Source organism: Palaemon carinicauda, chromosome 7, assembly GCF_036898095.1.
Source record: "Palaemon carinicauda isolate YSFRI2023 chromosome 7, ASM3689809v2, whole genome shotgun sequence".
Lineage (NCBI taxonomy): Eukaryota > Metazoa > Arthropoda > Malacostraca > Decapoda > Palaemonidae > Palaemon > Palaemon carinicauda.
The window spans coordinates 12,936,631-12,948,617 of record NC_090731.1 but is presented as its reverse complement, the minus strand read 5'-3'; the positions used below and the strand labels follow the sequence as shown (position 1 = coordinate 12,948,617).

General features: G+C 36.1%; 1 protein-coding gene across 1 annotated transcript; it reads right to left on the bottom strand.

Moving 5' to 3' along the window:
* Nucleotides 1–7,421: 7,421 nt before the first annotated feature.
* On the bottom strand, nt 7,422–8,732 carry LOC137643793 (zinc finger MYM-type protein 1-like). Its single transcript, XM_068376478.1, has one exon. The coding sequence runs from the start codon at nt 8,730–8,732 to the stop codon at nt 7,422–7,424; it is 1,311 nt and encodes a 436-aa protein (XP_068232579.1).
* Nucleotides 8,733–11,987: the final 3,255 nt, after the last annotated feature.

The window sequence follows — 11,987 nt, the reverse complement described above, 5'->3', positions numbered from 1 at the left end:
GAGTTGGTGTTTTTAGTGATCATAGAAAAATCATCTCCTTTTAAATGAAATATTTATTTTAATGTTGTTACTCTTCTTTGAATATTTTATTTTTCCTTGTTTCCTTTCCTCACTGGGCTATTTTCCCTGTTGGAGCCCCTGGGCTTATAGCATCAAGCTTTTCCAACTAGGGTTGTAGCTTAGCAATTAATAATAAAAATAATAATAATAATAATAATGTCAAGTCTTCCTCTTCTCTGTTTTCCAAAAACTTGGTATGTAAGATGGTCCGAAAACATTTCTCTTCAGCCTTTTCTTAAGGTCATGGGTCAGTCTGAAGGCGAAACTTATGCTTTATTTGGAAGTAAGTTTCCTTTCATTTTTGAGGCTTTTGAAACTTGGTAGGTAAGCATCGTAATGATGGGGAATTGTTTTAGTCAAATACTCTTTAAAGTCATTATTGCATATTCGAGTTTCAAAGTCATGTCGATTTTTTTTTTCTTTCTTTTTGTTTACCATGATTCATTTAAAGACATGTATTCTTCTTGAGATGTTTATAAATATTAGTGTCTGCTACATGGCTAAACAATATATAAAGCAAGGAGGCATATTTTGTTTTATATAAAATTTCTTATGTAAGCAAAGAAACGACATATAATTAATTTTTTTTTTTTTTTGCATATATTAACTCGAAAATTAGTAGAATCATCATTACTATAGGCACCAGAACAACAGTGGATAATCCTTGCAACTGGTTCATTGAAATAAAAATGATTTACATGAATGGTTTACTCCTTAGGTAAGAAACTTGTGAATTTGTATAGCTAAACTTTTCGATTTGAAGATCTATTCAAAAATAGATGGCCATGTTTTGCTTTTCATGTCCGTTATCCTCCAGGATAAGAAGGATCTAAGCTCCCGCATTTGAAGGTTTTAAGGTTTAAAGGCCGCTCATGAATGGCAGAAATAGGGACAGTGACATTGCCATGTCGAGCGGGATATGCCCTGGAGACTGACCATACTGTATATACATATGATCAACGCCCAAGCCCTATAGGCTCCCACAAACTCCCCATCTTTAACTAACAAGGATGGTCAAATTTAAAGGTTTAAAGGTTTAAAGGCAACTCATGAATGGCAGGTGCAAGAGACAGTGACATTACCCAATCGAGCAGGACAATGCCCAAGACACTGGCCATTTATACATATGATCAGCGCCCAACCCCCTCTCTACCCAAGCTAGGACCAAGGAGGGCCAGGCAATGACTGCTGATGACTCAGCTGTTAGAACTATAGGCTCCCCCAAGCCACCCCATCCGTAGCTCATAAGGATAGTAAGGTTGCAACGGCCAAAGAAACTAACGAGTTCAAGCGGGACTCGAGCCCCAGTCTGGCGCTCACTAGTCAGGGACGTTACCACATCGGCCACAACATCGGATATTATTTCTGCTTTTCAAGTACATTATCATCCAGGATAAAGCTCCAGCATTAAAGATGTTCACAGAACCACTTTCATATACATTTTTCATATATTATTATTATTATGATTATTATTATTATTGTTACTTGCTAAGCTACAACCCTAGTTGGAAAAGCAAGATGATATAAGCCCAGGGGCCCCAACAGGGAAAATAGCCCAGTGAGGAAAGGAAACAAGGAAAACCAAAATATTTTAAGAACAGTAATATTTAAATAAATATTTCCAATAGAAACAATGAAAACCTCAACAAAACAAGAGGAAGAGAAATGAGATAGAATAGTGTACCCGAGTGTACCCTCAAGCAAGAGAACAATTACAGTAAGTTCCTACTTTCTATGAATCCAGGCCATTAACTACAGTCAATTTTTTTTAGCGAGGCAGATTTGCACCGACTCGCAGCGGTGCCCTTTTAGCTCGGAAAAGTTTCCTGATCGCTGATTGGCTGGACAAGATAATTCTAACCAATCAGCGATCAGGAAACTTTTCCGAACTAAAAGGACACCACTGCGAGTCGGTGCAAATCTGCCTCGCTAAAAGAAATTGACTATAGTTATATATTTCACTCATAAGAAAACAACCATAGTTTTTTTTTTTTTTTTTTTTTTTTTCTTTTGAATATTTAATATATGAAGTATTTTCCGTAATTTTCATATTATTGAAAGACAGATTTAGGACATCATGAATCCCAAAATCCTTTTCATTTTCCCGCACTAGAAAGCCATGACTAAATTAGACAAGAATTACAAACCTCCTCGTTGAATTCAAAGGAGTCTCGTGGATTAGCTTCATCACGGCACACCAGCATTCAAAGGACGCAAAAGAGAGGAGAGAGAGAGAGAGAGAGAGAGAGAGAGAGAGAGAGAGAGAGAGAGAGAGCCTTCCATGAATGCTGTTCAATAAGCCAAAGGAACATGAAAGTGGGCTTAATCATATAGAAGTGTGGAAAAAATTAGGTTTTTTTTTTAATTAATGGAACGGATACGAGAGAGAGAGAGAGAGAGAGAGAGAGAGAGAGAGAGAGAGAGAGAGAGAGAGAGATGGGGAGAATGGTAAAAATAAGAATCAATGTATCTATCTATCTATCCATCTATATATCTATCTATCTATCTATCTATCTATATATATATATATATATATATATATATATATATATATGTATATATATATATACACATATATATATATACACACACACACATATATATATACATATATATATATATATATATATATATATATATATATATATATATATATATATATATGTATATATATATATAATCATCCTCATCATCTCCTACGCTTATTGCCGCGAAGCGCCATGGTTAGATTTCGCCAGTCGTCTCCATCTTGGGCTTTTAAATCAATACTTCTCCATTCATCATCTCCTACTTCAAGCTTCATAGTCCCCAGCCATGTAGGCCTGGGTCTTCCAACTCTTCTAGTTTTGAGAAGGATTTTTTCATAAGGCTCCTCATAAGGCTGCAGTGGTTGAAGTTTAAAGTTACTCTGTGATAAAAAAGAAGAAGAAAAAAAAAAACTACGGCGGTAAAAATCATACTTGCAAGAATATTTGGAAACTTTTGAATTATTATATTTCTCAAAACTTGGTCAATTCAAAAGTTTATAAACCTCTCAAGTTTTTCAAATAGTTTATATGAAACACTTGAAGTTTATATTTATCAAAACTTGATTAATTCAAAACTTTATAAACCTCTCAAGTTTTTCAAATAGTTTATATGAAACACTTGAGGTTTATATTTATCAAAACTTGATCAATTCAAAAGTTTATAAACCTCTCAAGTGTTTCAAATAATTTATATGAATCACTTGAGGTTTATATTTCTCAAAACTTGATTAATTCAAAAGTTTATAAACATCAAGTGTTTCAAATAATTTATACGGCGTCAATGACCTTAGATGTCAGGATACCAGAAAACCCCAAATCAATCAATCAATCAAATAATTTATAAATGGAAAATTGCGAGATTAACCTTTAAATAGAAGTAATTTTAAGGGTATTTTGAGCTGGTTATATTCACCCATTTCACTCATTAAAATAATCGTTAGATCATCCAAACATATTTTAGTTAAACAGGGATATGTATGTCTAGGGCAAAATAAACATATGCTCATCTAGGTCGTGTAGTGGATTTACAGTTAACCTAATTTTGATAGTCGCTGTGGGTTCGGTGCTGCTTAATGATAGTTCGTAAGATATTTTTTTTCATTTCTTAATCACTTCTCTTTATTCATTTTCTTATTTCCTTTCCTCACTGGGCTATATTTCCCTGTTGGAGCCCTTGGGATTATAGTCTCCTGCTTTTCCTGTTTCTTCTGAGGCGTCTCCTGTGCCTCCTTCACTGTCTCCTGTGCCTTATTCACCGTCTCTTGGGGTTACAGAAGCTGTTTCACAGTAATTGAGAACCAAATAAGACATATTTATGTTTTAAATGCCCTAAACGGAGGAGTCGCTAGGGTTGTAGCTTAGCTAGTGATAATGATAATAAACGAAAAAGCTAGCTCGCTTAAAGGATAAATATACGTATGTACACATTGTCATTTCAGGAAAAGATTCCCCTAAAACCAGCTTCAAAAGCCGGTCAAAATTCGTTTTCCGCTTGATCTAACTGTACACTACTGAGGATTGGACGAGGGCTAGATAAACAGCGGAGAGAGAGAGAGAGAGAGAGAGAGAGAGAGAGAGAGAGAGAGAGAGAGAGAGAGAGAGAGAGAAACTATTGCCCCTTCATACTGAGACGAGCCTTATGACAACCGGTTTAATAGATATACATTTGCAACAAGTTTAAACTATTGAAATCCCACCGATTTAACCCCAAGAATAGGAAGCTATTGCCAGATGCTGGTCATTAAAAGTAAGAAATCGTATAGAATAATGTGTATAACAAAGAATTGTATAACAGCAGAGAGAGAGAGAGAGAGAGAGAGAGAGAGAGAGAGAGAGAGAGAGAGAGACTATTTCCCCCTTCATACTGCTGACGTAGGCACTAACAGTCATACTTCTTCCACTCCTTAAGGTTTCCTTTCATACCGTTCCCTTCTGTTTAATTTTTTTTCCCTTGTGATGTAGTAAAAACTCTTCTATGGTCTTGCTATCCAATCATGGCAAACTTCATACCCCATCGGTTTGGTTGAGCCTCGTGCAGTTACTGAACTCTCTCTCTCTCTCCTCTCTCTCTCTCTCTCTCTCTATCTGTTTGAAGCTGCCTTTTTACTTGAAATGATTAACCACTGCGTTTCCTTTGAGCCTTGTCAGTTTGTATTAGTCCTAGATGTTGGTCTTTAGTACTGTAATATTCGGTTTTAACATTGTTAACCAATTTATCGGTGTTAAAAGACAGTGAAAGCGATAATTATTTTCATATATTTCAAAGAATGAGAGATGGAGATTGTGACATAGAAAGGAAGAAAACTCTAACTTATATTTTCAAATTAAGAGAGAGAGAGAGAGAGAGAGAGAGAGAGAGAGAGAGAGAGAGAGAGAGAGTTACCTTATTAGATTTCAATCCTTTTAAATGATAAACTATTTTGTATTTCAAGAATATTAGTTTTTGATGTTTTAAATTCCCCCAATTACTAACAGTCATCAGATTTTTTCTTCGTAACTAAAAGCATTGGTGTTCCTGATTTAAGTGATTGATTGATTTGGAGTTTTCTGACATCCTGACATTTCCTGATTTGACTTCCTCTGATGCTCTATGAATTTAATTCTGATAGCCCAACCTTAAGTTTTGTTTTCCTTATCCAGAATTTTAATAACTGACAACTTAACTCAAAACCATTTGAAAGAGAGATAATGTTCTTAGATTTAATCGTCTTCTTTCCCATCGTTATTCTTACATTAAGGGGTCGGTTGCCTGATGCACTCCCTCTAATGCCTCCTATCAAAGGCATCCTCTTCCACCAAAGCTCTTCTCTCAATAGGTTCCTCCCCTTACCTCGCCATCTAATTCTCTGCATCCTTATTGATTCCCCCCCCCCACCCCGCTAACAGGTTCCTCCAAAGCCCTCCTCACTCCCTCCCCACTATTTCTTAAATTTGATGAAAATCCTCATATCAAGATAATCAGGAAACTTTGGCAAATTCTGATTTCTTCTTTGAAAGGTATCCTTCTATGAGCAGCTCGCCAGATAAAAAAAAAAAGAAAGAAAAAAAAATCTGTCTTGTCGCTAATGAAACATCTGCTAAGCGTATGGTAAAGAGAAATAGACACATATGAAAGGGTTATTTGATGCAAATTCAATTTTGGAAGATTGCAGCAGAATATATTTCATCAGAACATGAAATGCTCTCATGATGTTTTCTTAAGTGGGTTTTGAATAGCTAGAAACGATGATCAGTCTATTTATTTCATATCCTATGCACTTCCAAACTTGTATATAATGTATATCATCATCATCATCAGCAACTGCTAGTCCACAGCAGGATAAAGGCGTCAGACATGTCTTTCCACTCCCGTATGTTTATAGTCTGTCTATACCCGCTAATTTCCTGAGCTCGACAGTCCATCGTTTTTTCTTCTTTTCCCTGCTTAGTTTGCAATCTCTAGGGACCCATTCTGTTATTCTTCATGTCCATCTATTATCTGGCATTCTCATTATATGTCCTGGACATGTCCATTTCTTTTTCCTACATGTTATCTTGTACTTTAGAGTCCATGTTGCTCTTTTTGTATCTTAATGTTGTTCCCAGCATTATTCTTTCCATAGCTCTTTCAATTGTAACTAGCTTATGTTCTAAGACTTTGGTAAGGCTCCATTTCTGAAGCATAAATCAATACAGTAGAACCATCTGATTAAGTACTTTTCTTTTTAGAGTTAGAGGCATTTTAATTTTCATAATCTCACTTTGTTTATCAAAAGCTCCCCATCCTATTCTTATCCTTATATTAATTTCGGTCTCATGTCCTGCGGAATTACTTACTGTCTGTCCTAAGTATGTATATTCTTTAAAAATCTCCATAGGTTCCTCCATAACCGTTATTTCTTATCTCTGCATTTTCATTGAATAGTATCTTTGTTTTACTCATATTCATTTACGGTCCTACAATTCTCCTTTTCTATTCAAGTCTTCTATCATCTTTTGCTATTCCTCTCAGAATTAACTAAGTAGAACTATGTCTTCTGCAACTATTAGGTTGTTAAGGTATTCCCATTAATGCTAATTCCTACATTTTCCCAATTTAAATTCCTAAAAACTTCTATACACGCTGTGAATAACTTGGGAGAGATAGGATGTCCCTGTCCAACTCCTTTCTATGTCGGAATTTTCTTACTATATGTAGTTTTAGGATTGCTGTACTGTACTTCCCGTAGAGATATCTTCAGGAATTCTAACGTAAGATTCATCTATTCCTTGTCTTTGAAGAGCTTTCATTACTGTTTAATTTTTGACAGAATCAAAAAGTTTCTCATAGACTATAAATGACATAGAAGCCTTAGCAAGGGCGTCACTGGCTTCTAAAATGTGGGGGGGACATTGACAGGCGAGGCTGGCGAGCGCAGCGAGCCCTCACAGCTTTTTATTTTATTACCTTTTTTGGTGCTTTTAAAGGCACCTGAGCAACATATTTCAGCAAAATACAAGACCTGTATTCTGCCTGAAATCTTGTTATAAGCCTTTTAATTTTGTATCTGTCTGTCAAGTTATACAAAATAATTTTAATATTTCTTAAATTCATTGGCCAAACATGATGACATTAAAGCTTTGAGCATGAAGTATTACCTTAGACCCTTTGTAATGATTAAGATATAAACACTATTATATTACTTGAAAATTTTAATAAAGCCTGATTAAATCAACATGCATGGTTTATTAAATGATTAATTCACATTATATGAAAGCAAGACTCATGTTGTTTCATTCAAATAAGATTATCATCATATCATTTAAAGTATTAAGACGAAAAATAACCTGTGTCAATCCTAGCAATTCTGTTAGTCAGAATCTACCAAAAATGGTCCTTCGTTTGTCTTCTGCTCGGATGAACTCCTCAGCAATCGCCTGTGGACTTAAGGTAGCTAGACGGTCACGATGTACATGGCAAATCATGAGGTGGTTAAGGCGTTGCTGACTCATACTGCTACGTAACCATGTCTTCAATCGTCTGAGAGCACTGAATGACCTCTCAGCTGTGCAGGAACTTGCTGGGGAGACAAGTACAAGGCGTAACAATGCTTCTACCTGAGGAAACATTCGGCGAACTTCTGGTACCATATCTGCGAAGATCTTTCTATAATCTTCAACTGTTGACCCCTTAAACTGGTTGTGGAAGAAATCGAGTTGCTGATTCAGAGATTCATTGAGTTCTGGATACTTAGTGATAATTTCTGGCTTATGTGTCCCAGTCAACAGTACTGACGATAAATCTTGATACTCGGTGAGTTCAGTGGAAGTGAAGTATTCTTTAATGTTCAGTACGGCAGCATCAATAACACTGAAGAACTCAACTCGATAAAACTCTTCAGCTGAGTCATGACAGTAGTTAGAGGCAAATCCTAATCCTTGGTCTAGCCTCTTTGGTATTTTTTTCTTTCTTGGAAGAGGAATTGCGTCTAGGTCACACAGATGGAGCTTCTGTTCTGCTTCTTCAAATAATCTCTTGAATTTGTGCTCGCATCGAAGTGACTGTAGGCTCTTTATGGTAACCTCTGCAGCTTCTAGCATTCCAGATGCTGTCACTTTTGATCCTTGTAGGCTCTTGTTGAAGTTTTCTAGACATTGAATAAGAGGAAGTGATCCATATAATCCAAGTAGACATTCCCCTGAGGACAAACATTTGTACAAACCTGCTGCTCGGGATGCAGTTGTTGACCCTAACTCCTTTGCTGCCTCCTGGAGGGCAGCCAGTACATCAGGGTAATTATCTAATACTGCTTTCACTGCAGCATATCGTGTAAGCCACCGTGTAAGACATATTTGCTTCAAACTTGTTGGTGAAGGAGTGTTGAGATCATCTGTGTGAATATTAAGGTACATATGTTTGAACTTTCCCGAACTTCTGTAGACGGTGCCTAGCTCTTGAAGGTTGTCTAAAGCATTTTTTATGAAGAGAGAATTTGGTATGGCCTTGCTGATAATTAGGTGGGTAACATGAGCTCCACAATGCACATACAGAGCTAGTGGTTGCACCTTCTTTATCTCTGCCTGACAGCCTTTATATTTTCCTGACATGTTACTGGCACCATCATATGTTTGAGCCCGGAGGTGTTGAATTGGTAGTTGAAGAGATATAAGCGTGTCTTGCAGCATTTTACTAAGAAACACTCCTGTAGTTGCCGACACTTGGTACAATCCTAGCAGCTCTTCATGAACATTGAGTTTGTCATCGACATATCGCACACACACAGCCTCCTGTTCATTGCCTTGGATATCTTGGGTTCCATCAGTAATAAGGCCAAACTATGTTGACATTTGATTAACATCATTGCAGATTTCTCTAACTACAGCATTGGCCATTGTATTCAATATTTCATTTTGGATTGGAACAGAAGTATATGAAACTTTGTTGGACAACCATACTTTAAGCTTTTTGTCATCCTCAGCCCTCAACTGCAAAAGTTTTGCAAAATTACCCTCTGAGGTTTCATGACCTCGGATGGCAAGGCCTTGCTCTGCTAGGTATTTCAGTGTGGTAATTATCTTAATTAGAGCAGCACGTGACTGGTGTTGATCATGCAAAAGTTGAGATGATAACTGGCTACTGATACCTTCTTGATGTTTGTGGAATTTTAAATTTTCTACTGACAACTTGTGTGCTGCACTTTTTTCATGACTGCGGAATTTCTGAATCGCTTTTTTCCAGTTAGAAAACCCTGATTTTAGGAATACATCTTCAGCACACCGAGCAAAATCAGACAGCCTTTGATGTGAAGCTCTTACACATGTATGACATAGAACTCCACCAATACTCTCATGAAAATGCAACCATGGGAATTCATTGTACCAACTCCTTTGAAATCTTAGTGTCTTATTCTTGAGTTTTTGTACAGGGATGCAACTAGCAGGTGGTTGATGTGGTACCTCTGGTAGGGTTGGAAGTTTGTGGCCTGAAGTTCCTAAACTTGTACTTGGATTCAGTGACACTTCCAGAGAGCTTGATGTTTTAGCTTGTTTTTCTGTTTTTGTGGTTCCTGAACTACAGGTAGGCCTACCTTCACCAGATTTATGTCTATGGTTTAATACTGGACCCGGTATATTATTTGCTGTACAAGAATATGATAAAACTTGGGCTGATGATAAAGTAACTTTCTGTTTTTCTTGTAGGCCTATATTTAAGGGAGGTGTGGAAATTTCAGTTTCTTGACGTTTTTCTGTTTGTGTGGTTGAAGGATTTGCTGCATTTGTGGATTTTGTTTGTGATGTTGAGGGCCCCGGCTTTGAGAAGTAATTTCTGATATCCATTCTCTGTTGTATGCACACGCACGGACATAATTTCTAGTTTCATCCCTTAGCTGAATATTACATCGGTATAATCACCATAGTGAATACTAAAAATGTGGGGGGGACAAATGATACTATGTCCCCCCCACTTTGAAAAGTGGGGGGGACTTGTCCCCCCCGTCCCCCACCTGTTGACGCCCATGCCTTAGTATATCAGCGGCCAGTTCCTCATGCGTTGATTAAATATGTACAACAACTAACCTAAACTTTCCCCCCTAAACTAACCTACAAGCCGTGGCCTTATCTATAAACCTAAGGGGGGGGGGGGGGGTAACGTCCCCCTGCTACCTCCCTTACACTGCCGTATTCTAAGTTAGACATAATACATACAAGTGACTGCTATCATACATACACCCCATGACATACATAGTGGTTTGACAAACTCTGTTAATTTTTTCATTAGCTTGTTAATTACATGAATATATTGTGTTGTTGAATACCCGGGTCTAAAGGTTGTCTGCTCTTTTGGTTGATTAAAGTCTAGCTGTCTTTTCATTTGGCCTTATATGATCTTTTTAAATATTTTAGATATTACTGAGAGTACACTTATTGGGCTGTAATTTTTTAGGTCTTTCGTGTCTCCCTTTTTATTGATTAGTATAATGATAATTAGTTTCAAAGCTCTAAGCATAGAGAATTATATATGCATGGGTGTATATCTAGATAGATAGATAAATAGATAGATAGATAGATATTTAGATAGATAGATAGATAGATAGATAGATAGATAGATAAACATACGTATTTTAAAGAACCTGATGTTATTCAATTTTTCATGTTCAAAATGTCCTCGCTAAAATTTTCTAGTCCTTACATATATAATAAAAGAAAATGGATTACATAATTCGCCTTACAGAAAACGATTAAAATCTTTGTGATTTTGATGGGAGACTATTATGAAAAGGTCTATTTTTCTCTCTTGATGTTCTTATGTACTATACATTAATCTTTTAGCATAATTTTATCTTTATTTTTATCAAAATACATAATGCCAACTTTGTCAAAGCATCATATAGATGACTCTTCCTCGGTCAAAAATGTGTTTGTCAACATACAGTGGATAAAGACCTGATTAGCTTTCACCATTATAACACCAGTTAAATTGGTAAATTTCCTTTATCCGACAGTCTTTTCAATCTCCTGAAATCAGTTTCTCAAAAGATTTACCAGCCAATTTCCTAGATTTATTTAATGCATTTTCCACATATTAAAAAAATGAGTACGAACACTAGCATGGGTGGAATTGAATAACTGTAAGTTCATATATATTCATTCCCCAGTATGTTTTCCCCACCCAAAACCCCGAGTTCCCACTGGGGGTCCCCCATTATCGTAGGATATATATATATATATATATATATATATATATATATATATATATATATATATATATATTTATATATATATATATATATATATATATATATATATATATATATATATATATATATATATATATATATATATATATATATATATATATATATATATTTCTGAAACTATTCATTTGCGACGGGAACGAGTGTCATTTTTCGAAGAGAGCGTAATTTTTTCTATAAGAAGAGGTAGTTTTTTTTTCCTAGGTTACATTGCCCTGTAATACAGTACAATAATACCAAAATTTCTGCAAAGTACTTTGGGAAAATGCTTATCGAAGCGGATTACTTGATAAGTAAATTCCATTAAAGGGTGTCACGACAAATGCGGGCTGTTTTTCTTTTCGATTAAAAGCATTGATGTTTTCTATTTGACTGATATATTGAATTGGAGTTTTCTGGCATCCTGACACTTCCTGATTTCATTTGTTCTGATGCTTTTCAGTTTGAATTCTGATATTTTAGCCTTAAGTTCCGGTTTCCTTATCCAGGTTGCAAATACGGACACGTATGAAATATTTCTAATTCGGCCAGTATCACATAAAGGGTAAGACTAATATTTTTTTTTTTCCGGGCGGGGGGGGGGGGGGGTTGTTTGTAGTTTCTTTGACTAAAAGTGTGGTAGTCAGGGTAGGTGAGGTGTTTGCTACCAACCCCGGTTCAGATACTAGTGTACTACCTTTGGTTA